At 48.2% G+C, this 26,406-nt stretch overlaps 1 protein-coding gene across 1 annotated transcript in view; it reads right to left on the bottom strand.

Moving 5' to 3' along the window:
* Positions 1-2,957: 2,957 nt before the first annotated feature.
* Positions 2,958-26,406, bottom strand: part of LAMC3 (laminin subunit gamma 3) — an 86,991-nt gene continuing 63,542 nt past the window's right edge. The window contains exons 19-28 of the mRNA XM_084821050.1: positions 24,972-25,177; positions 22,381-22,457; positions 20,778-20,912; positions 18,886-19,030; positions 17,428-17,580; positions 15,318-15,420; positions 12,694-12,893; positions 11,273-11,419; positions 7,602-7,701; positions 2,958-4,454 (exon numbers count right to left, since the gene is read on the bottom strand). Coding sequence (XP_084677176.1) covers positions 4,204-4,454; positions 7,602-7,701; positions 11,273-11,419; positions 12,694-12,893; positions 15,318-15,420; positions 17,428-17,580; positions 18,886-19,030; positions 20,778-20,912; positions 22,381-22,457; positions 24,972-25,177 — 1,517 coding nt within the window. The 3' untranslated portion in view covers positions 2,958-4,203. The remainder of the gene's footprint in view (positions 4,455-7,601; positions 7,702-11,272; positions 11,420-12,693; positions 12,894-15,317; positions 15,421-17,427; positions 17,581-18,885; positions 19,031-20,777; positions 20,913-22,380; positions 22,458-24,971; positions 25,178-26,406) is intronic.

Below are 26,406 nucleotides of genomic sequence, written 5' to 3'. Positions count from 1 at the left end.
CGACAAAAGTAAGCCACGCTGCATGGTTAACAAGCCACCCCACAGAAAGTGACCTGGGTTCAGACAACATGCTCACCAACAGTTCAACGAACAACCCACACTCGACCACGGAGTGTGGGTTAGGGTGCTGTGTGGACCCAGTCTGTGTGCGTTACGGAGTTTTGTAGAAGCACTGAAATGCTGGAGGTCCAATCATCCAGAGGTCCCAGATGCCCTTTCTCCTACTCCCAAATCTTTGGAGGTGGATTGAGAGTTCCCAGAATCAAATCTTACGTGCTACACAAGGGACGGAGAACCCACAGCCCTTCAGATGTTAGGAACATAGGAAGCTGCCTTCTACTGTGTCAGACTCTTGGGCCATCTAGGCCTGGGTGGTTCACCCCTTCAGTCTCAGGCCAAATTCCCCTTCAAAGATGCTGCTGGGGGCTGCGTACCAGTGGTGGGTGAGGCCAAAGGCAAAGGGGTGGCGGGGGGGGGGCAAAATTAGCAAAAGTACCGCATTTGGTGAAAGCTGAGATATTTGTAAACATTCTGCTCTGTTTCCATTTCATCCTCAAGCCAGAATCTGTCATGACGAAAGAGGGTGCGTGCATGTGTGTTTGTGTCTGTCTGTCCGCTCCATAGCACCAAGACCTTGAAACCTAGGCACCTGAAATGCAGCATGCATACTAAGGGGACTCTAGGGGTGTGCACCTCAGGATTATTTGGTTTTTAAAATGCATTAATTTATATTAATTTCAAATGTGTTGGTGGTGGAAGCCTGCAGTAACACCTTCTGCCATTAGGGGCAGAAGCCCCTAAACAGCACATAGCTTTGCAGTCCATACAGTTTGAAGCCAGGGGAGATTAGTAGGTGGTGGGACAGAGTTATATGGCTTCTCCTTCCTCCCTGCTGTGGGCAGCCCCAGCTCAGGGGAATGGAGTGGACAGACCCCTTCCTCCAGGGGCTATAGGGGTACACCAGGGCAGAGGCTGTGCCTAGGGGTGCCCATGGGCATGGCTTCACTCAGACAGAGCATACACAATGTGTCCAACTCCGAGAGTGCCATGGGTTTGCCCGAAGGCTTTGCTGCATCAAACGAAAGGCTATTCCAACCTGTGTGAATCTGGGTCATACGAACATCAGAAGAGCCCTGCTGGATGAGACCAAGGTCCATCTAGTCCAGCATTCTGTTCACACAGTGGCCCACCAGCTGCCCACGGGAAACTCAGAAGCAGGACTGGAGTGCAACAGCAGCCGACCACCCATGTTCCCCAGCAACTGGTGTACATAGGCTCACTGCCTCTGATAGTGGAGGTAGCACAGAGCCATCAGGGCTAGTAGCCACTGCCTTCACCTCCATGATTGCCTTCTCCACCACCTAAATTGGTGGCCATCGCTACATCTTGGGGAAGCAAATTCCATAGTTTAACTACGCTGCATGAAGGGGGACTTCCTTTGATCTGTCCTCTCCCACCGTTCAGCTTCATGGGATGACCCCCGTTGGGTTTTGGTATTATGAGATTGGGTCTGTTCGCCAATTAAAAATAAAGAGACGCCTGTTAAAAATATTCACAACACACAGTGGGACGATGTCAAGTCCTGTATTTGTAAATCCAAGACAAAACTTTCCAGACTTATATATTTGCAAATGCTTCTCATTCGCAAGAAACTCATTGGAATAAAGCCACCTGTTTGAAAATGCTTGGTTGCCCGTTGTTGTCAAGGGACTGCAGAGACCAGTGTTGTGGCCAGGACGATGAAGCTGCAAGTCAATGGTCAGAGAGCGCTAGATGGTTGTTCTGCCAGCAATGGCCAAATGCCAGTTCCAAATTCCTTACCAAGATCACCAGTATAAGTTAGAAATATTGGAAGCTGTCTTATACTGAGTCAGACCCTGGGTCCATCTAGCCCAGTATTGTCAACTCTGACTGGCAGCAGCAGCTCTCCAGGCTTTCAGGTGGTTTTTCCCCAGCCCTAGCTGTAGATGCCAGGGACCGAACCCGGGACCTTGTGCGTGCAAAGAAGGTGCTCTAACACTGACCTACATGAAAAGTTTGGACATAGCAAGGTGTCAGGGTGGACACTGAGCCCATAGAACCTCAGAGCAGTTCTGATTCTGAGGAGGAACAGCCATCCGTGGGAGAGGAGTGTGCTCTTCTCTCCCAGGCCCTGCAGCTGGCAGAGATTCCTCCTACCGGCATTGCAGACATAGATAGCAGTCCTGGGAGTGAAAGAGCGCGGGAGGAGGGCTGGCTGGATGCTCGATGCAGACGCAAAGAGCAACGAGCTATGGAGGGCGCGGAAAGGAGGTGTAGTGCCTGTTTGGCATGCAAGCAATGGTTGCGTCCAGAGGACCCAAAGGAAAAGGGGAGGGACTCTCCCTAGCCCATAAGTTCAGGGTCTGCAAGTGATTCTTGTTCAAACGGGGACCAACTGTTTCCAACCCGGGGCATAGATTACTCTGCTGTTCATAGCTTAGTCGCTGGTGATAGAGTTATTAAGTTGTAAAAGGAATAAAGCCTTGAAAAGAATCCTTGTCTGTGTCTAGAGTTGGCTACTGGAGTAGACTGAAAGAGGCCGGCAAGGGCCTCCTGACACAAGGCTGGAAAAAGAGTGGCAGAAGCTGTGTCCAATGAATCGGTATCTTGACAACTGTGACGTAGGTAATAGAGGAAGGGCAAATCTTGAAGGGGGTTCTCTGTTCCTTATTGCATCTGCTTCTGCAATGGGGTAGTGAAAATGGGCTAGACCAGCCTGTGCTGAGTATCTGGCCCAGTCAATTTCACAGCGCTGGTCTAGTCAATTTCTAGCTGTGCGAATCTGCACATTTTCTTTTCTTTTCCAAAAAGGCTACATGCACTTCGTTTGTTTAAGAAAAGCTTTACAAAACCTTTTCCCAAATGTCTGAGCCATAGGAGTTGGAGGGAAGTGTGTTACCTGCCACGGATACTAACCACTAGATGTCCGCAACTGTTGCACCAAAACCATGTTTATTTCAGCAAGTGCCAATCACAGTCCTGGGGAGTTAGTTTTCCCTCTCCCACGGTACCATTAGCTCTTTGAACACCTACAAAACCAAATTTAACCAGACACTGTGGCAGGATGCAAAAGCAATGTGCAGAAAAGCCACAGGGTTCAGCTTCCTGAGAATCTGGACTTTTATTTTTGTTTAAAGTTTCTAGCCCTTATGGTTGCAAAGAAATGCTCGAAAAAAGGTCTGGACAACGTCTGTTGAGTTTGGGCTAGCTTTTCAGGCTTTTTTTTTTAAACAGTGCAGAGTACCCCACAGTGTCCAAAGCTATTATCTGTACACAGCCAAAATGGCGTCATATCTCGATATGCCAACTTTTAACTCTTTCGGCACTGCCGGTCATGGGAACAGCTCTTACAAGGGGAATGTCAATATGTTGTCCAGCCATAACCCCCTCTTTACTTCATGTACTCATCTCGCTTAGGCTGCAAAGGCTGGTGGCTCTGATGTCAGGGGGTGGTGAATCCGCTCTGGGATTCAGTCAGAACCAGTCAGGGCTCTAAAGGAGCTACCCATAGGGATGGTGGATTAGCCCGGAGTCCGTGGCGGAACGGACCACCCCACTCTGCCACTCCGCAAAGTCCTCCCTGGCCGGAACCTACCTGGCAGGCTGGCATCGCCAGCTCCGGCTCTGGCCGGGTCCATCCGCTGCCCCGTGCAGATGCAAACTGGCGTCCGGCATAGCGGACGCCATTTGCGTCCTTCCCTTTTTGCCGTGATAGGCTACGTAAATCTTTCCGTAGCCTATCATGGCCAAAGGGAGGTATGCAAATGGCGTCCGCTATGCCGGACGCCATTTGTGTCCGTAGAGCAACCGTGGCTGGAAGTCCGGCAGCGGCTGGCCCCAGCCGGTGGCTCGGCGGACTCACCGTGGAGTGGAGCCGGCCAGGGAGGATTCCAGGGGGAGGACCAGATCGCCTCCCCCCCGCAGACCCCCCAGCAGACCCAGGTAGGTGGGGTCCGTACACCCATAGCTACCCAAGGTGTGATGAATCTGCTCTGGGTTTCAGTCAGAACCAGTCAGGGCTCTAAAGGAGCACCTTGGATAGCTCCTTCAGAGTCCTTACTGGTTCTGACTGAAACCTGGAGTGGATTCACTGCCCCACTGACATCACAGCTGCCAGCCTCCTCTGCGGTCAGGTCTTCAGTCTCCTGGGTGCCAAGGGTGGAGCTCTGGAGCGCTTCAGGCTCACTTCCAGCTTGAGCAGCCGCTGGGCAAGCTCTGGAGAATTGCCTCCAGGTTTTGCTTATCGCTCTGGATTTCCTTCAGGTCCACCTCGAAGGCCTCGATCCTCTGCTGCTGCTGGTCTGCCTCCTCCTGCAAGGCACTAAGCTTCCGCCCCAGGTCCCCGGGCCCCGAAAGGTGCACCTGCAAGCGCTCCAGCTGGACTCGGCTCGCATCCAGCACAGCCTCCGACTGGGTGTTGTGATCCAGGTTTCCTGAGGGAAATAAAATGCGTGCCTTACACTGGGCTGCCTTTGAAAGGGCATCGCCATGCCCAACATCCACCCCCCCCAATATCATTGCATACATTGTATTGCTTATCATGGATTCCTGTGTCATCCCATCACCTGATGGACCAACTTTCCTGATATGAGCCTAGTCCAGCATCCAAGTTTTGAAGCACTGCTCTGTATCCCTCTATGGTTGAATGCACAGTGTATGGCTCTGTAGTGCAGGGCCTTCTCAGTGGTGGCCCCTTGTTTCCTCAAATGCCCTCCTGTCCTGAGCAAGGCTTGCCTGATTCCCATTAGTAGGTTTTTAGGCAGCTGGTTAAGACACTGACGTTTCAGAGGGCATTTGGAATTAAACCCCCTGCCGGCCCCCAGTTAGCTTTTATTTTATTGCTACTTCTGCTGTGGCTTTCTTGTCTATCCTTATATTTTATTGCTGTTCTTGAGTTTTATTTGTGGGTTTGTATTGCTGTTAAGCAGTGGTGGGGAACCCCAAGTTCAGGGGCTGAATGTAGCCCACTTATTTATTTATTTTTCTTTATCAATTAAATTTATTAATCACCCATCTGGCTGGTCACCCAGCCACTCTGGGTGATGTACACCAATAGAAACAATTTAAAACAATAAAATTCTAGATTAAAAACATCATATGTCTAAAATTACCCTAACCCACCCCAAATGCCTGCCTGAACAACCATGTTTTTAATGCATGGCAGAAGCTCATTAAAGAGGGGGCATGGCGTTCCCTAGGGAGGGAGTTCCACAGAGTGGGGGCCACCACAGAGAAGGCCCTCCCCCTCATCCTCACCAGCCTAGCTCTCCTGGCTGATGGGACAGAGAGAAGCCCATCCGAGGCTGATCTTGTTGAGCAGCCTGTCTGGTGTTGCTGGAGTGGAGGCGCTCCTTGAGATACGCAGATGGCCCTGCCCCCTTTCCCCAACCACCAATCATTTGGCAGTTTCCTGGCTTGGGGTTACCCAGATGTCCATGCTCCCTTTCCCCAACCACCAATCGTTTGGCAGTTTCCTGGCTTGGGGTTACCCAGATGGCCACGCTCCCTTTCCCCAACCACCAATCGTTTGGCAGTTTCCTGGCTTGGGGTTACCCAGATGGCCACGCTCCCTTTCCCCAACCACCAATCGTTTGGCAGTTTCTTCGCTTTTGCCCCATTTCCCCCCCATTCTAAAAGGTTGAAATGCCTTTCCTAAGGCTTAATTACTGGCAGTAACAGCTTGAAGCTAAAATAGGCTAGCATTTTTCGTCTGCAACAGACTGACATGGCCAGCCCTCTGGGAAATTTCTTCCTCCTGTAACTCCTTATAAAGGGAACAGCTCATGACCTCTGCCTTGTTTCAAAAGCTCTGCGTTGGGCCAAAAATGACCTCCATCTTGGCTAAATAACTTCCCAGGCCCTCTGTCAGCCTTTGTGTTCCTCAGATGTCCCAAAACGGGCAGGAGTACGTTTGGAATATACTGCAGCTCTAGATAAGGCCCATGCAGTCTTGGGCCTGTCAGCATTTACTGCTCTTTTATAGTAGCCTTGCAGGTGGAAATCAAGCAGCTGGAAGCTTTTCCCATTCCCTGTCAGGAAAAACAGCCTTGCCTGTTTAATTTCAGCCTGCGAGGCTGCTGTAAAAAGGCAAGGGAGCGGGGCCAGTTCAAACACACACACACACACACACACACACACACACACACACACAACCTTTGGCAGCTCCTGGAACCTCCACGGGTTCCTGATTGCAACACTCAAATGAAAGTTCACTCTTTGGCTCTTAAAATCCTTATAAAAAAAAAGTGATCAATTTAAAAAGTGAAGGCTTCCCTCTAGTGGTTGCGACTGGAAGTGCTGAAAATTCAGCCATGGAACTGGCATATCCATGTTCGCTCAGGGGGCTTCCAGGTCAGACAGAGCGCCTAGTGCTCTCAATACAACCATGTTACGCAGCTAATTTCTCTCTTTTCCTCCTTAACATTTTTTTTTTAAATGTAGAAAGAAAGATAGAAGGCGGCTTACAAGTGCAAGATGATGTTGAGGCAAGGCAATTGCACATGAAAATCGCACAAGCCAAAAACAGCTTGGATGCCGCGACAATCGCTTCTTCTGGATTTTTCTTTTAAAACGCAACAGCCAGTGGAGTCTGGGGGGGGGGCTCCTATTTCGGCGGGGCTGTAGATCTGCTCTGGGGTTCAGCCAGAACTCTAAAGGAGCTATCCAAGGCACTGAAAGTATTTTGGGAAGAGGGCTCAGCACCTTGGATACTCATTTAGAGTTCTGGCTGGTTCTGGGGGAAACCCAGAATGGATTCATAACGCCACCGAAATCGGAGCCCCCAGACTCCACTGGCAACAACAAAAACAGCTGCGGGAAGTTGAAATGCCGACTGTAGCGGGTCCTGAACCTGTTTTTCTCCAGGTGTTTTCTCGCTCCGAAGGGGCCCTCTCCGCCACGACTTTTCCATCCACCAGAGAACAGATGTAAATACCTGCATGTTTTCTCCAACAGGTGAAGAAAAGCAGCTGGCTGAGGAGTTCCACATGGTGTAACCCCCAAACACAAACTCTCTGACCTTTTATTCTCTGTATCCCAAGTTGTTCAAGCCCATGTCTGAGCTCTCATGTCACTGTCAGGGCTGGGGTCTCTCATGCGATGCCCATGGACACTTCCCTTGGTACCTGCCCCTTCTGATTTTTATTTTATTTCTTAAGATTTCTTAAAAGGATTATTATTTTAACCTGGGAGCCTGGCATGCTGCGAAGTGAAGTGCTGCTATCCAGCAGCACCTTTCTTCCGGTTCCAGAGAGTGGGTTTATGTTTTGTGGCTTGGACTCTCACCTCCGCCTTGGACTTTGGTTCTTCAGCAAGCTACTTTTCCCTCACCCATTGGCCTTCTTAGAAATGAATGTTTTGTGACTGGCAGTGCGCACAGTGGCAGCCATTTTGAGAATGGGCAAGCCCCCACGACAGCCATTTTGTGAGAGCGGCCACAGTACTCTCAAAATTGCAATTGTGCCCACCGGCCCTAAATGTTCAGGGACTCCTGTGCTAGGGTCTGGCTGTTCTCATAATGAAGCCCATGGAAACAGGGGCGTGTGGGTGGGTCGGGGTGAAGACAACGTGCTATTGTTCACCTAGGTTGGCGAGAAGGTTGTTGAGAGTCTCAATGTCCAACTGCAAGGAGCTCTGTGTCTCTTGGAGGCTCATCTCAAGATTGTTCATCTCCACTGTAACCTTCAAATGAGACAGCACATGCATTAGTGAGTCTAAATCAGTTTGGGGCATTCCAGATGTTTTAGACTCCAGCAGAATTATGGAATGATCTCCCCAGTGAGGCTGCCGGGCGCTGACACCATCATCTCATCTTTTTGGTGCCAGGTTAAGACTGCCCTCTCCTCCCAGGCATTTAACCAGTCAGGTGGTGGGGCATTTACGCCAGCTGTCTGAACAGGCCTAGTATTTTATTGAAATTGTTTTTAGCTGTTTAAATTGTGTTTACATTTTGTACACTTCTTCTTTATTTATTTCATTTTTAAACCGCCCAATAGTCAAAGCTGTCTGGGCGGCTCCCAAAATTAAAACCACAAAAATGCAACAGAAAATACAATGTAAAATATAATAGATTAAAACGACAGAATAAAAATACAACCAGAGTAAAACCTAGCAGCAGTGCAGATATGTAAAACGCACTAGCGGATTTAAGACAGCGGAGCTAAACAACGGGGAAAGCTACAATGCTAAAAACGCCTGGGAAAATAAAAAAGGTCTTCACCTGGCACCGGAAAGAGTACAACGTAGGTGCCAGGTGAACCTCTCTAGGGAGTTCATTCCACAACTGGGGTGCCACAGCAGACAAGGCCCTTTTCCTGGTAGCCATGTGCCTTAACCTCTTTTGGCTCCTGGAGAAGGACCCCCGAATCTTGTGAATTGCTGTGAACCGCCCAGAGAGCTTCGGCTCTTGGGCGGTAAATAAATAAATAAATAAATAAATGCCCATAACCCCTGACTATTGGCCATGCTGGCTGGGGCTTGTGGGAGTTGTAGTCCAAAACATGTGAAGGGCACTGGGTTATTTATCCCTGGTCTAAATGGTGCCAGCAGGAACACGAATCCATGTCACCAGTATCCCAACACCAAATCCAGGCAGGGAAGAGTTACTGCCTTCCAGTTCTGGTTGCGGGCATACTTGAGGTATCGGGCTGCTTCCTGTAGGAAACAGGACTAGGTGGACCTGTGTTCTGATGCAGCTAGGCTCTTAAGTTCTTAGGCTGTGTAGGGATTGGAAACCAGACTTGAAGCGGTGAGGGCTCTTCTAGGTTTCATGTTTCTTCCTCCCTCTGCTTCAATATTGCTCCATTCCGCACAGGACTCTATAATCCAGGGGTGCAAAACCTCAGGCCCAGAGACCAAATCCAGCCCTCCAGGGTTCCCCAGGGGGCCATGCCTCTCTCATAGCTACACTCCCTCCCCTCAACCACCAATCATTGGTGGTTTCCCTCTTTTGTGCTGCTATTTGCCACATTCTAAAAGATTGAACATAACAAATTGTGGCAAGTTCTTGGTGGTATGGGGATACCAAGTCATTTTGTCTGCCTCCTGAGGAATCTGTATAATGACCAAGTAGCAACAGTAAGAACAGACCACGGAACAACAGACTGGTTTAAGATTGGGAAAGGAGTACAGCAGGGTTGTATACTCTCACCCTACCTATTCAACCTGTACGCAGAACACATCATGCAACGTGCTGGGCTTGATGAAGCCAAGGCTGGAGTTAAAATTGCTGGAAGAAACATTAACAATCTCAGATATGCAGATGATACCACTTTGATGGCTGAAAGCAAGGAGGAGCTGAGGAACCTCATGACAAAGGTGAACGAAGAAAGTGCAAAAGCTGGGTTGCAGTTAAACCTCAAAAAAACCAAGATTATGGCAACCAGCTGGATTGATAACTGGCAAATAGAGGGAGAAAACGTGGAGGCAGTGACAGACTTTGTCTTTCTAGGGGCAAAGGTTACTGCAGACGCTGACTGCAGCCAGGAAAGCAGAAGATGTTTACTTCTTGGGAGGACAGCAATGACAAATCTTGAAAAAATAGTTATGAGCAGAGACATCACACTGACAACAAAGGTCTGCATAGTTCGAGCAATGGTATTCCCCGTAGTAACCTATGGCTGCGAGAGCTGGACCATAAGGAAGGCTGAGCGAAGGAAGATCGATGCTTTTGAACTGTGGTGCTGGAGGACAATTCTGAGAGTGCCTTGGACTGCAAGGAGATCAAACCAGTGCGTACTCCAGGAAATAAAGCCAGACTGCTCACTTGAGGGAATGATATTCAAGGCAAAACTGAAGTGCTTTGGCCACATAATGAGAAGACAGGATACCCTGGAGAAGAGGCTGATGCTAGGGAAAGTGGAAGGCAAAAGGAAGAGGGGCTGACCAATGTCAAGGTGGATGGATGATATTCTGGAGGTGACGGGCTCAACCTTGGGGGAGCTGGGGGTGGCGACGGCCGACAGGAAGCTCTGGCGTGGGCTGGCCCATGAAGTCACAAAGAGTCGGAAGCGACTGAGCGAATAAACAACAAACAAAAGATTGAAATGCCCCTCCCAAGGGAAGAGCTTCAAGCTGGCATTTTCAGTCCCACCCACTTTTGCCTTTGGCCCTGCCCACCACTGGAATGTGACCCCTGAGAGCTTCTCCAAAATGGAATGCGGCCCCCGGGTAGGAAGAAGTTCTGCACCCCTGATATAACCCAAACTCCTGCAGGAAAATGCTTGCGGGACAGACTGTGAGGGCTAGTTTTGTGCTGGTTATTAACTTATTACCTTTATATACTGCCCTTTCTCCCAAGTTGCTCATGGTAACCTACATTGTTCTCCCTTCACTGTATCCTCACAACAGCCCTATGAGGTAGGTTCAGCTGAAAGGGTGTGTCTAGGGTTGCCCACTGTTTGCAAATTCAGCCCATTTTGGGCCTGATAGATTCCTGTTACCCTCCCAGCTCAGCTTGCATTCATAAACCCAGTTGCAGTTTTTCCCCCGAGATCTGGGAACTTTTTTCGGGTTTTCTTAAAACCTTAAACAGAAAGTTGTGCAAATTCCACCTGCAATTTGCATAATTTGCGCAAATCCGGGTCGTAATTTGCTTAATTAGTGCAAATTCTGGCCGTAATTTGTGCAGATCGTGCCTGCAGTTTGCATGACTTTCTATTTATGAGAAAGAAAAACAAACCTGGAAAGTCCACGAGCTGGCCCGACTCGATGCAGATTGGGGGGCTGAGCTGATGAAACTCAGCCCCCCCTCCGACATCCCTAGGTGCATCTGGTCCCAAGTCATGCAGGGAGCTTCACTGCTGAGAGGTGAGCAAGGTTTTGAACACAGGTCTGCCCTGTCTTACTCAGATGCTCTGTCCAGTACGCCACGCTGGCACTCTTTGATATGCATGATCTTAGGGACATCAGAAGCTGCCTTATACTGAGTCAGAGCATGGGTCCATCTAGGCCAGTCTTGTTGACACTGACCGGCAGCAGCAGCTCACCAGGGTTTCAGGCAGGAGTTTTTTCAGCCCTACCTGGAGAGCCTGGGGATCGAACCTGGGACCTCCTGCATGCCAAGCAGGGGCTCTGCCACTGAGCTACAGCCCATCTCCAATCGTATGGGCAACCAATCCCTAGATACACTCTAGACTTGTTACAGCATAAGAGAAGGATGTAAACAAACAATAGTTTGGTGGAGAAAGAGGAGGCAGATTGAAACAAGGACAAACATGGGCACCCTGGCTGATGGACCAGGAACATAACTGACCACACCAGGATTCCCAAGCTTGCTGCCTCGTTCTTTGGACTCTTGCTCCTGCCTGGAGATTTCTGCCATGGTCACAGCAACCTGCGTCCCAAGTTTCCCAGCACGCTTCCTCTCCCGCTTTGCATCTCTGAGCATGTCCTGGGCCGCCTGCAGAAGAGGAGGACAAAGCACAGGTGAAAAAGGCAGGCAGCAGTGCTGGTCTGTTAGAAAAGAATTCCAAAAGTAATGCTAGAGTAAATATCTTTATGAGGACCAACTACATTGTCAAAATGTAGTGAGCAAATGATTAATTCCTCCTTGTGCACAGCATTCCTGATCCTGACCATGTCCTCCTGCAGGTGTTATTTGCTCAACCTGTATATTTGCAAATAAGGTCGAATATTAGAAAACGCAACCCCCTTCCAAAAGGAACCTCCCGCAACCCCCTTCCAAAAGGAACCTCCTGCAACCCCCTTCCAGAAGGAACCTCCCGCAACCCCCTTCCAGAAGGAACCTCCCGCAACCCCCTTCCAGAAGGAACCTCCCGCAACCCCCTTCCAGAAGGAACCTCCCGCAACCCCCTTCCAGAAGGAACCTCCCGCAACCCCCTTCCAGAAGGAACCTCCCGCAACCCCCTTCCAGAAGGAACCTCCCGCAACCCCCCTCCAGAAGGAACCTCCCGCAACCCCCCTCCAGAAGGAACCTCCCGCAACCCCCCTCCAGAAGGAACCTCCCGCAACCCCCTTCCAGAAGGAACCTCCCGCAACCCCCTTCCAGAAGGAACCTCCCGCAACCCCCTTCCAGAAGGAACCTCCCGCAACCCCCTTCCAAAGGAACCTCCCGCAACCCCCTTCCAGAAGGAACCTCCCGCAACCCCCTTCCAGAAGGAACCTCCCGCAACCCCCTTCCAGAAGGAACCTCCCGCAACCCCCTTCCAGAAGGAACCTCCCGCAACCCCCTTCCAGAAGGAACCTCCCGCAACCCCCTTCCAGAAGGAACCTCCCGCAACCCCCTTCCAGAAGGAACCTCCCGCAACCCCCTTCCAGAAGGAACCTCCCGCAACCCCCTTCCAGAAGGAACCTCCTGCAACCCCTTCCAGAAGGATCCTCCCGCACCCCCTTCCAGAAGGAACCTCCTGCACCCCCCTTCCAAAGGAACCTCCCTCAACCCCCTTCCAAAGGAACCTCCCGCAACCCCCTTCCAAAGGAACCTCTCGCAACCCCCTTCCAAAGGAACCTCCTTCAACCCCCTTCCAAAAGGAACCTCTCGCAACCCCATTCCAAAGGAACATCCTGCAACCCCTTTCCAAAAAGAACATCCTGCAACCTCCTTCCAAACCCAGGTAAGTGCTGCATCTCTGAAACTTCTCACTGCTAGGAGAAGTGGAGTGAGTGTAACAATATAGTTTGGCTTCAGTTCTTCCAGGTATCTGCTGTTCATACCTTAGCGCCTTCCTGTGTGACTGATTTTCCATCGCTGGCCATTCTCTGGGCTTTAGCAGAGACCAAGACCGAATCCCCTAGAACCCTCCGTGCTTGCCTGACCTTCTTCTGGGCATCCATTATTGTCCTATCCTGCACAATAGCCATTTTCCTGTTCAAGGTGTCCTGGCCCTTCTGACGTGCCACCAGCTTTTTCATCCCTGTTGACCAAGAAGGAAGAGGTGGAGGAGGAGGAAAGAGTTTGGTTATCCTTCAAGTTGGAGATGAACATGGCACACGTTCTGATTCATGCCAGTTGTCAGGAATGAATCTGAGCATGTGGAGAAGTGTAGCAGCTCAGATTCGGAATCAGAATGGGAACAGCAAGAACAGAGGGAGGCACTTTCCCTAGTGAGCCCAGATATGGCAAGACTTCCTTCCCAAGTTCTTGACACACAGAGGGCCTAGCCTGAAATAGCTCCCCCGTTCCTCCACCATGAGAACTCAAGTTTTGGAGGGAGAGGCGGAGGAGGAGGGCGAGGGGTGCTAGGGTCTGTCACAGAGTGAAGCGGGAAAAGTTGGGGGCAGGGCTCAGACGCTCCACCAGGTTGGCCACTCATGGAAGCCAACATAGGAGGGCGCTACCCTAAGGGAGGGGCATCCCTGTGAAGCTAGTCTGGCCGAGAAGTTCTTGCTCAGACTGCTGGAAACTTCTCTATCTTTCATTTTGCATCCTCCATTGATATTCGTAGATGTGTGGATTAGCTGGTTCTAGGCAGTCTGAGAGTTTCCTAGAAACTGCATTGTAAAGAAGCTAGTCTACTAATAAAGCAGTGTTGGCCTGAAGCCTTGTTTCCTGGGGTGTGCTAATTGTGAAGGGAGAGGACGAAGGGATGTGACACCAGCGATTCAGAAAGGCAAGCAGAGGTGTTAGAGCAAGGGTGGAGAACCTGTTTCAGCCCGAGGGCTGAATTCAGATGCTCTCAGGGGCCACATGGTGGGTGAGGCCAAAGGCAAAAGGGGTGTGGCATAAATACCAGCATATTTTATCTGAAATCTCTCACAGCCAGTAACCAAGGCTTAGGAGCGGCATTTCAACCTTCTAGAATGGGGAAGCCAGGAAACACAAAAGCTGGGAAACCACCATATGATCGGCAGTTGGGGAAAAGGGGGTGGGGCCAGGGAGAGGGGCGTGGCCATCTGGGGAATTCCAGAGGAACATATTTGGACCTCAGGAGAGCTGGATTTGCTCCCCAGGCTTGAGGTTTTGCATCTCTGTTTTCAAGCATGTACTATACACCCTCTGTATGGTCATATGTAACTAGTATGACATTTTCAGAATCCCAGCTATTTGTTATGTAAAAAAGGAAGGTTCTAGTCCTCATTGTTGCGATGAAAAATATGAAACTAATATTAGCAGTTTCTATTAGAAATAAAGGTTTGGGTATAGTTTTCAGTGATCTCGGTGACAGTTGTGCTGGGTGCAGTGGTGGCTAGCGGCTCCAGTTCCACAGGGGCTGTGATTCCATTCAGGGTTTTAGTTCCCACCAGCCAAACTCTAATGGTGCTATCCAAGGTGCTGAACCCGTGCTGGGAACAGGGTTCAGCACCTTGGATAGCACCTTTCAGCACCTTAGTGGGTGAAGATTGTTGGGAATATTGCAACTTCATCTGCAAGTTACTGGAAGGGAGCAATGTTGCAATTAGTTAATCCATGGTAATTTTGACCACAGCTGGCCTCAGGATTTCTATAGTTTATGGTGTGGTTTCTTGTGATTTCTTCCTTTTGCTCCTCCCCTTCCTCTCACCCCCTGTCTCTGACCTCCTCCATTGCTGGGAGCCCGTTTGTTTGTCCCTTGCCCTTGCTGGTGTAATGGAACACAAAACTGACCGAACAAACTCTTTTTTTGAAACTCAACACTGTACCTGCATATTATATGCAAGAACATTTGTGAGTAAAACTCTTTCACCTTTTCTTCACCAAAGAAGGGTATGGTCTCCTTTTATTCTAAGATAGCCTTGTGAGCATGTGGGGCTGGTAAACACTCATTCTGTTTTGCCTTTTTGTTTTTTCTCTGCTAGTTGCCTTTCTAACAGGAGACATCATTACCAAATAGTATAATCAAAGAGGACCTGTCAGCCACCTCCCCATCCCATATTTCCTTGCCCTTTACTCAACATTGCATTTCATATCCAAACTTCCCCCCCTAGCCTTTCACACACTGAAACGCATAGAAAAGAGCTCATCCAAACCTGTACATTGGGAACTAAACAAATGTTTACAACAGACCACTGCCCCAAACTCTGTAAATGAAATAGAAAGGATACAACACATATGTGCAAAGCATACGTAAAACATTAAGCCAAACAGACAATATTCACTATAGACTCTGGGGTGTGTTTTCACTTCTCCTCCAGCACTTTGAGCTACACATCTGAATGAAACACATCTCTTTTTGGATTGCTAGCTCTAGATAGAAGTGGGGACAGTCTGTTCTTCATGGAGAAATTCTTAACCCATTCTTCTCCAAACAGGTGCCCTCCAGATGTGTTGGACTACAACCACCATCCCTCTCAGCCATGCAGGCTGGAGATGATGGGGTTTGTAGTCAACACATCCCTGGCTTTAGGCAATCTATTGTTACCATTCAAGTTGTTTATCAAGGACTTTGCTTCAGAGACCACCGCTTCTCCATCTGAGAGTGATGAAGCTGCCAGCGCGTGGGCATCATTTGTTCTTTGCCAAAGCTGTGAAAAGCAAAAAGGCAGTATTGAGACCATGCATGCACTCATGCTTAACTAGAATATAATTGTTTCTGTGATTCATGAATTTGTGTGCATTCCTTAAGGCCTGCACCAGTCCTGGGGGCTGCTTCTCTGATCACGTGTGGCCTTACTTCCTTTAAAAAATTTTTTAAATTGAAAGTATTGTTTTTATTCTGACTTTCTACTAAAAGACACGCCCAAGGCATCTTACTAGCTAAGCACATTAATACAATGAAATATGAAATATGAAATCATTAAAATTATGGATTTTTTTTTTAAAAAACCCAATAACACAATAAATTATTCAATAATGATTTTTTTTAAAGGAGAGTGATCAGGCAGCAGATCAAAATCCTTCGACTAACATCAGGGAAATTAGAAATAAAATTAAAAATCTGGCTGGCCAAAAGTCTGCTGGAAAAAAATGGTGTCCTTGTGCAGCAGCGGGAAGTTTTCCAGGGGGTAGAGTGGAGGGGGAGGGTGCAAGATGGACCTCCCTTGGCAGGGATTTCCACAGCCTAGGCAGGAGCACAGAGAAGGCCCTCTCCCATGTCCCAAGCAAATGCTACTCAGATGTCAGTGGGACCTAGAGAAGAGCCTCCATCAATAATCTTGGCCTGCTTCACATGGGAGAAGATGGCCCTGTAAGTATCTTGGTCCCAAACAGTTTAGGACAGCCTTTCCCAAACTCTTGGCTGGGGAATGCTGGGAATCGTAGTCCAGCACATCTGGAGGACACCAGGTTGAGGGAGGCCAGTTTAGAACTATCAAGGTCATAACTCAGCTGCAATGGCTCTGGCCATCGGTGGCGCTGAAGCGCAGCAGACATCAGGCTAGGAGCAGCTCCCTTGCCTGGTGCAGATAGTATGTAGGCTGCAATATCTAGTGATGCAAATTCTCCAGGTTCAAAGTGAGAGACAGGGTATTTTTAGAGCAGGATCTTGTAATATTTAATTTTACTGTTTTTGATTGTTTTATTGTTGCACATCACCCAGAGTGGCTGGGTGACCGGCCAGATGGGCAATCAAGAAAATACATACATACATACATACCGCTCCTGCCCTCAACACACCAGGGAGGAGCGAATCTGCCAGTTTCAGTTTCTGTTGGTTTTTCATTTTCCCAATCTCAAGCTTGGTTCATCTCAAACTTTGAGCATTTTCCCAGTCTTATGTTTGGCTCATCCTGAACTTTGAGGAAAAAGTTCACACAAAAATGTATACATATTTTGTGTGTGTGTATTTTCCCATAATATGCATTTTGGCCTAACAGATACATTTTTGTGAGCCATTTTATGACTGATTGATTGCATTTATATCCTGCCTTTTTTCCTCTTGCAAGGAACCCAAGGCGGCTTGCATTATCCTCCTCCTCTCCATTTTATCCTCACAACAACAACCCTGTGAGGGAGGTTGGGCTGAGAGTCTGTGACGGGCCCAAAGCCACCCAGTGAGCTTCCATGGCCGAGTGGGAACCGGAACCTGGATCTCCCGAATCCCAGTCCAACCTTCTCACCACTACACCATGCTGTCTCTTTTCCAAATCCAATGCATTTTCTAATGCTAGTTATACTCATATACAGATTCTTGTGTGCACTTTTCCTTAATGGAATAATTTTTGTACACATTTTTTGAATGCAGAAGTCCCATGCAGAATTTGGAGATATCCTGCCTTTGAATGGATACTTCAGATATTTGGATATCTGGTCCGCTTCTGTTGAAGCTAATGTATAATTGCTAGAAAGTTGTATTTCTCTCTGTATATGCATTTGATACATATCCGTTGGTATGGATATATACAAATCTAGGTATGTGTACTAAAGACAAAACTGAAGAAGGAAAAGAAAAAGACAAGAAAAAAAGGACGTGTAAATTTTGAAAGACAAGTGAGTTTCAGTTTGCATATTGGTTTGAAAGTGTGAAATCAGGTAAGTTCACATTCAAATGCCAGCTGAACAAATTTCTCCCCACTCCCCCACAGAGTCATTACCTGTTGCAGTTGCTGCATCCTCTGAATCTCTCCCTGTAGCCCAGCCTGTATAGTGAGGGATCCATTGGCCACGAGCCGTTCTTCCAGCTCTCGCAGCTGCTCCAATTCATTGGCAGCCTGATTAAGGTTTTCTGTTTGCTGCACCAGGGGGTGCTGTAGGATCAAACACCAGAGCAGATGGGTTTGTGCAAGCAGTCATCCCAGCCAAGCAAGATGGTGCCGCTACAGCACTTTTCACAACTCAGGCAGCCCTCAAAGCATCTTACAATCAACAAACCAGCCTTCTTAAACTCTTAAGTACTATCCTGGTCACCTTAGGTGACTAGGGCTTGCACGCAGGAGAGCGAGCAGGCTGGCCGAAGATGTACAGAGTGTTCCGTTCCTTCTCTGCACCCAGTATAGAAATGCAGCTCACTGTTCTACCACTGCCAGACCCCGGAAGGTGAGGCCCCTTTTTTTTGCAGGCTAGTAACTTCTGCGCACTTATTTACAAGGCAGCAATAAAACAATACGGAACCGCCACTGATGATGTCATCATTGCAAATTTGTTCAGGGGCGGCGTGATATTTCTATGGCGATGCAAACAGGATCAGCTGATATCAGAAGGTGGAATCAAATGGGTGTTTCACAATGAAATTCAGTGGCCTGTCACTCTTGGTCTGGGGACTCCAACATGGTGCCTCTCTTGGTGTCCACCAGGTTGCCTGAATCTTCTGATTTTTATCAACTTTCTTAATATTTTTTTTTCAGACCATCATTTTTGAACTGGAAGGCTGGCATGCGGCAAGCAAAGAGCTGCCCTCCAGCACCATCTTTATTTGGGTTCAAAAGAGTAGTTTTGGCTTCACCTCTGCCTTGCACTTTGGTTCTTGGGCAAGTGACTTTTCATCTAGTCTTGCCAGTTTCCCTCCGAGAGTTTTGTGACTGGCCATGCCACGGTCATCTGTGGCAACTGGGATAGGGCTTAAATTTAAGAAGGCTTGTTGGGCAAGCCCTTCCCCATGGCAGCCATTTTGTGAGAGCACCCACGACGCTTTCAAAATTCCAAATGTGCCTAGTGACTCAAAAAGGTTGGGGACCCCTGCTGATTTCACCATGTATTATTATTATTATTATTATTCTAAACTGCCCCATATCTAAAGCTCTCTGGGTGTTTTACAAAAGATTAAAACCTTAAAAGTACAATATAAATGTATGAAAAGGCTTGTTATGTATCAGCCCCTGAGATTTCCTGGAGGTTACATGGTCAACCTGGTTGGAGATTATGAGTAGTATCCAATGTTAGTCTTACTTAGAGTAGACCCATGGAAATAAATGGATCTTAAATCAGCCATGACTAACAAGTGCCATTCATATTAATGGGTCTACTCTAAGAGTGATTAACACTGGATACTAGCCTACAAGTTTAACCTTCAGCCAAGAACAAGGAATACCGTTACACAATTTTTCACTGTTTACCAGTTCCAGGGTGGTGATCCTTGAGAGGTCTTTTGCCATGGCTGTACTGGTCCAATGGACTGAAGCAAAGGTTTTCTTTGCTTGGGCTGTGGACTCTTCCATCTTGGAGCCTAGCTCCCCCTGTGCACTTTGGATTCTCTGGTACCTATGAAGAGAAGCAGGTAACTGTGAATCAATGGGGGTGAGGAGAGAAATGGATGATCTTTGTAGGACAAAGAGCAGCACAGTTTGGGGAGGGACTTTTAAGGGAAGTTCCCCAGAAAGGCTCACAGGTATTGTTGCTATTTGGGATGGAACTGTCATGTCGAGATGTCAGAGAAATCTGCAAGAGATTCAAATGAGTTCAGATTTCTATGAATCCGAACTGGGGATTCCATGGCAGAATGGCTTTTTCTGAGTCATGTGGATTCTGCAGACCAGTTTTTCACTTTGGGGGGAATTTGCACTAATTCACATTAGCGCCAATGTGTATTAGCACAAGTGTGCATTACCGCTACTGTGGTTTAGTGCAAGTAGAATGAAATTCTGGTTAAAAAAAAAAAGGCTGAAAGATGCCTGACAATCTGCAAACCACAGACAGAACCTATTTAACAAAACCCTTACATCCCTACTCCCAGTCCTGATTCAGAGCTGCTGAAAGCAAAATCCACTCATAAGAGTGCTCTGTCTGCTCCCCGCCTCTCTCAACATCCAGTGGTGCAGTTCAGTAATTTTAGACCCTGGACTTAATGATCTTATGGAGGCCACCTTTAGAAGGCCACGTTTCTTCAGTTGTGAAGCACACAACTTAAATTTCTCTCCCTGCCGCCACCACCACCACCACCACCACTCTATGCATTACAATGGCTTTGATGTTCCTGATATATTTGCCAAACTGTTTGCCAATCCTGATTTTAAAAAACACACAAACAACCTCCAACCATAGGCAGTTTTGCATTTGAAACTCACTTAAATCCTAGCACCATCATGACTACAGGAATAAAATGGAGGTTGTTGGTGCACCTGCTGATGGGTGTTTACCTGGGCCCCCCCTGGGCTGCGGGGCCCTGGATTTGGGCCCCAAGGTCCAATCCTAGCTGTGCCACTGCCCCATCTCCCACTTGAGGTGGCTGCCGCATTCTGGCTAATGACAGGGTGTAGTGGATTTGATACTGGAAGAACTGGTGAGGTTTAGTGAGCTCCCAAAGTTGTGTCCTGTACAGTGTGCTGAATGCATAGAGACCTGTGTAGCCCTACCACAGTAGATTTCAGCAGGCTTTAGCTAACAAAGGTAGGCCCCTTGATGGCAGGCCTCTCACATAGTTCTAATTGGTACCAAGCAAGTGACGCTCCATATGTCAACAACTGTACATATGGCAGGTTACCTTACCCCTTGGAGACAGGGAGTAGTGTCTTATCTCACCCATGAGCTGAGAGGCTCTCCCTCCTCAATAGGAATGTTGGAGCTTCTCTCTCTTAGGAAAGGCAATTAATTTCCCAGGCTGGGATGCTTTGAGAACCTTCAGGAATATGGGAGGGGGCTATAAAAGCTGGAGAACAAAGCAACCCAATTTGGTTTTGCTCCAAGGGGGACTAGCACTGTCAGCTTGGAGAACTTTTGCCAGTCCTGAGTGGAGCGTCTCATGTATTTTGGAGACCCAGATATACTTCTTAGCTGCAGTAAAGTTGTCTCCTTTATCAGCTGAAGGGATGTGAGCTTTCTTTGTATAATCTTTCTGCCTCCATGTAATATCATCTTTGTGTACTTCATAAACTGTTAAACTGATCCATTTGGGCTTTGTCTCACTTCAGCACCCACGAATCTGGTTTGACTGGGACCTAAGTTCATCAGGGTCCCATAAATCAAGACACAGGGCCAGCCCTGCAGGGAGTTCCATGCCCCCAAAGCTCACCTCTCTTCCATCTGTCTCCTGAACTCCACCGTAGCATTGTCCTCTATGATGCTCTGCAGAAGAAGATAACTTGCGTTGGACGTGAGCAACGCCCTTTGGGCAGTGTCCTCCACCAAGTCTGCAGCCTCCACATGGCTACGGAGAGAAGACCCCCAACACAGTTACTTCTGCAGAACTGTTAATCTCTTGCTTGCCAAGATCAACATGCAAAAGATGAAACGAAGGACACCCTGCAGAATGGGGCCATGTCTTCTGTGGGGTGACGTAGAAAGAATGCTGGAATGGATTTTCTCCCACAAAAAATTCCTCTCTCATTTTTTTTTCTTTGGCTCATTTTATGAGGAATAGGAATATTCTCCAAAACATCTCTGGTGGTGTCAATATAGGTAGTAGCAGTCAGCTTTTATTTATTTATTTACAACAGGCGAACAGACCTGGCCTTGCATGGGTTGGAATAGCCCTTTGTTTGATACAGTGAAGCCCATTGAATCTAAATGCCCACTGGCACCCCTAGAAATGACACTTGCCATGTCTGTCCACTACATTCCCCTGAGAGTAGGATGCTGCCCCACAGCAGAAAGAGGGAGAAGCCATATAACCCTGTCTCTTGGCCTGCACATCTCCCCTAGCTTCGAACTGTATGGACTGCAAAGCTTTGTGCTGGTTAGGGAAGTCTGTCCACAGAGCTGTGCTGGATCAGACCAAGGGTCCATCTAGTCCAGCATTCTGTTCACATGCTGGCCAACCAGCTGCCCATGGGACATCCACAAGCAGGACATGACTGCAACAGCACCCTCCTGCCCATGTTCCCCAGCAACCGGTGTACAGAAGCATCCTGCCTCTAATAATTTAGGTAGTCCTTGATAGCCTTCTCCTCCGAGAATTTGTCTAACCCCCCTGCCCAATTCACTCCCAAAGTGTATCCAGACTTATGCAATTCCAGTCAGTGTGGTAATGTAGATGAAGCTTTGGTGGAACTAAAAGTTAGGACTGGCAGCCAGTCAGCTAAAGAACTTTCAGTAGATCAACAATCTGCCATTTAACCAATTAACTGATTAAATTAAATGCATATGCATATGAACAAAACATCAGTGTTTTCAGAGATTTTGAATGAAGTGTGAAAAGTTAGAATTTAATGAGCAAAAGAAAGGCCATCTTTTTATATTGTCATTCTTATTTATTTATTTATTTATTTATCTATCTGTGATGCACTCCTATGCATGTTTAAATGTCCTACAACTCCCAACATTCCCCAGCCAGCCTGTCTGTAGGACATTTTTCTGTCTAAATGTGCATAGAAGTGCATCCTTAATTATTTTTATATCCTCCTTTTTTCCAAGGAGCTCAAGATAGCATACGTAGTTTTCCCCTTTTATCTTCACAACAACCCTTTGAGGTAGGGTTACACTGAGAGATTGTGACTGGCCAAGGTCACCTATCGAACTTCACATCTAAGTGGGGATTTGAACCGGGTTCATGCCACTCTGTGTCTAACTCTCCAATAACTACATCACACTGGTTTGTCCCCTAAGATGCCAGAGCCCAAATCATGCCGCCCTAAATGGGAACTGATAGATCCAGTTGTGAATGCAAGAAAACATACCTCTGGGACAGCATCCTAGAATCCAGGGCGCGGCTGCTCCAGTTTGTGGGCTGGTGTGAAATCTCAGGAGGAAGCTCCTTAAAGGAAGGGAAGGAAAGCGAAAAGCAAAAAAGGTCTCTGGGTTTAGGACGTAAGTAGGGGGGTGGCAGGTCAGATTTTGGTGGGGCAGTGAATCCATTCTGGATTTCAGCCAGAACCAGCCAGAACTCTAAAGGAGCTATCCACGGTGCTGAACACTATCCCCAACATAGGTTCAGCACCTTCAATGGCTCCTTTAGAGTTCTGGCTGGTTCTGACTGAAACCTAGACTGGATTCACAGCCCCATCAAAATCGGGTGACAGCCATGTAGACAACTGGGGAAGCCATGCTGGCTGAAGACAATGGGAGTTGTAGTCCAACATATTTGGAAGGCACTATGTTGGGCAAAGATGGATTGAATGCACAACTGTAAGATGTGATGATGGGAGGAGGATGGTTTGGTTTCGGTTTCAGGAGAACCCTAAAGCCCTTGGGGTATGTTTTATAATTTCTTCAATTTCTTCTCTTGTTGTTTTATACCTTGTGATTGCTGCTGTTCTAATACAGTAGAAGTGGGCAAAAAGTTGTCCTACAACTCCCATGATTCCTCACCAGTGGCTACTCTGGCTTAGGCCTTATGGGAGATGTAGATGAACACATTTGGAGGGTTACAAGCTGTCCACCCCATAATACAGCCTTCCCTATCCTGATGCCCTCCAAATGTTTTGGACTGCAACTCCCATCATTCCCAGCTCCCATAGCGAATGGCCATACTAGCTGGGGATGATAGGGGTTGCAGTCCATCACATCTGGAGGACACCAGGAGGAGGAAGTCTGCTCTAACAATTGGCAATTGGCATGGTAAGCCATCCTGTGAGGGTACACATACCCTAAAACAGGGTTATGGGAACCCCTTTCAGCCGGAGGGCCAAATTCCATTTCAGAGCAGCTCTTGGGGGCCGCATTCCAGCAGTGGGCAGGACCAAAGGCAAAAGGGGTGGGGTCAAAATACATGCGTGTTTTCGCTTATAGCATTTCCGCCTTTTAGAATGGTGTGTGTGGGGGGAAACAAAACTATGCAAAAGCTGGAAAAGCACTGAATGATTGGCAGTCAGGGGGAAAGGGCGTGGTCATCTGGGGACCCCGGATTGGGACCCCAGGGAGGCTGGATTTAACCCATAGGCCTGAGGGGTCCCACATCTAATTTAAAAGGTGTGCTATTAAACCTATTAAATAAATAAATAATGTAAATGGTTCTATCAATGTCTATCAGAAGAAGGCCAGGATCTCTTCTTGATCATCCCAGAGTGCAGGACACGGAATAATGGGCTCAAGTTACAGGAAGCCAGATTCCTTCTAAACATCAGGAGAAACTTCCTGACTGTTAGAGCAAAACGACAATGGAACCAATTACCAAGGGAGGTGGTGGGCTCTCCCACACTGGAGGCCTTCAAGACGAGGCTAAACAGCCATCTATCAGGGATGCTCTGACTTGGATTCCTGCATTGAGCAGGGGGTTGGACTCGATGGCCTTGTAGGCCCCTTCCAACCCTACTATTCTATGATTCTATGATCAGCCATGACAGCTACATAGAGCTTCCAGAGGGAGTATATCCCTGAATACCAGACAAACAACAGGGAAAGATGACATCCTGTTTGTGATCTTAAGAACATATGAAGAGTCCTGCTGGATCAGACCAAGGGTCCATCTAGTCCAGCATTCTGTTCACAAGCAGCTGCCCACGGGAAACCCACAAGCAGGACAAGAGTGCAACAGCACCCTCCCCCATGTTCCCCAGCAACTGGTGTCCATAGGCAGACTGCCTCTGATACTGGAGGTAGCAAATAGCCATCAGGACTAGTAGCCATTGAAAGCCTTCTCCTCCAGGAATTTGTCTAACCCCCTTGGAAGATAAGACCATATGAAGAGCCCTGCTGGATCAGACCAAGGGTCCATCTAGTCCAGCATTTTGTTCACAAAACAAGGTGGCCAACCAGCTGCCCATGAGAAACCCACAAGAAGGGCATGAGTGCAACAGCACCCTCCTGCCCATGTTCCCCAGCAACTGGTGTACAGAGAGAGACTGCCTCTAATTCTGGAGGCATCAGGACTAGAAGCCACTGATAGCCTTCTCCTTCATGCATTTGTCTAACCCCCTTTTAAAGCCATTGAAGTTGGTGGCCGTCGCTACATCGTGTGGCAGCAAATTGCAGAGCTTGCGCGGTGTGAAGAAGCCCTTCCTTTAATCTGTCCTGCATCCCTCAGCAATCATCTTTCCAGGATCCTGGCCACAGAACGCTGGACCAGAAGGACCCCCAGGCCTTTGACTCAGCTTGACTCAGCAAGGTGATTCTCCTGCTCTTAGACTTATTTTATTCAATGCATTCCCTTGTCATCCACCTCTAGGCAGGGGGGACCTTGGACTGATTGTGTGGCCAGGGTTGCCATCTTTTAAGACAGGAAGCAGGAGGTGGGTTGCAGAGACACTCAGCAAAGGTATTGTTGGAACTACCCAAGGCCATTAAACAACGAGCCCGACGGACACAGAGGGAGACCCCAGACCCGCGGTACCATTGCAGCCAGTGTCTCAGCAGCCAGCTGGATTTCTCGGTGTGTGGACTGCAGGGTGGAGCGGATGTCGGAGAGGAGGGTGCAGGCCTTGGTGTCTCCATAGCCATCGCAGCCAATCATTCCGCTGGCATTCCTCAGCCGGCTGTGTGCGTCATGGGCTGCCCACTCCAGCTCAGCAATCTCTCCAAGGAAAGCCGCTTTGGCGCCTGCAAGCAACAACATCGCCCTTTGCTTTGCCTTCTCCTGAGCCCACACATTTGGAGCTGGGCCAGAGAAAAGCTGGGCATGGAACAGGGAGGGCAGGGCCAAGAAACATTGCCAGCTGGAGGTTTTGGGGGCCCCATCAGCCAGGTCTCCATTGGGTCTCCTGTGCTTCTGTCCTGCTGCTGCCCACTCGCCTGCCCTCTCCCAGTTTGTGCAACTCTTTACTTATTTGTGATATTTATCTCCTGCTAAGTATAATAAAATCCCATCGCAGTTCACATAGACAGTCAGGGGCAGAAATATTGGAACAAGGATAACTGTTTTGGCAGTTGGCCTCTGTACACCACCACATTGAAGTTGAAAGGAAACACACCCAGATGGGAGCGAAGTCAGGACTTTCAGCTGTAATTCAAGGGGTTTGACGAAAGTGGGGCACTAACCATCCAGGAAGTACAGCCAGTGGCATGCACACACCCCCATCATTGGTGGCTCATAAGTAATGGAACAAACCAACATCATTTCAAACGGAAGGATCGCCTTTAATACCTGGATGAAAATCCTTTGCAGTCAATGACCGCCTGAAGTCTGGAACCCATGGACATGACCCAATGCTGAGTTTCCTCCCTCAAGATGCTTTGCCAGGCCTTCACTGCAGCTGCCTTCAGCTTCTGCTTGTTTGTAGGTCTTTCTGCTTCAGTCTAGTCTTCAGTAAGTGAAAAGCATGCTCTAGGGTTGAGATCAGGAGACTGACTTGGCCATTGAAGAACATCCCACTTCTTTGCCTTGAGAAACTCTTGGGTAAATTTTGCTGTATGTTTTGGGTCATTGTCCATCTGCAATATGAAGCGGCATCCTATCAGTGTGGCGGCATTCGGCTGAATCTGAGCAGAAAGTATAGCCCTATACACTTCAGAATTTGTCCTGCTGCTTTTATCAGCAGTCAGGTCATCAATAAACACCAAGTGACCTGGTTCCATTGGCAGCCATACATGCCCATGCCATAACACTGCCTCCACCATGTTTGACAGATGATATGGCATGCTTTGGATCATGAGCTGTTCCTCCCCTTCTCCATACTTTTCTCTTCCCATCATTCTGGTACAAGTTACTCTTGGTTTCATCAATCCAAAGAATCTTATTCCAGAACTGGGCAGGCTTTTTTAGGTGTTTGCTGGCAAAGGCTAATCTGGCCTGTCTGTTCTTGAGCGTTACCAGTGGTTTGCACCTTGTT

Source organism: Heloderma suspectum, chromosome 14, assembly GCF_057233095.1.
Source record: "Heloderma suspectum isolate Gila_16-S chromosome 14, 16-S_ref, whole genome shotgun sequence".
In the NCBI taxonomy this organism is placed as follows: Eukaryota; Metazoa; Chordata; class Lepidosauria; order Squamata; family Helodermatidae; genus Heloderma; species Heloderma suspectum.
This window is presented reverse-complemented; position numbering and strand designations above follow the sequence as displayed.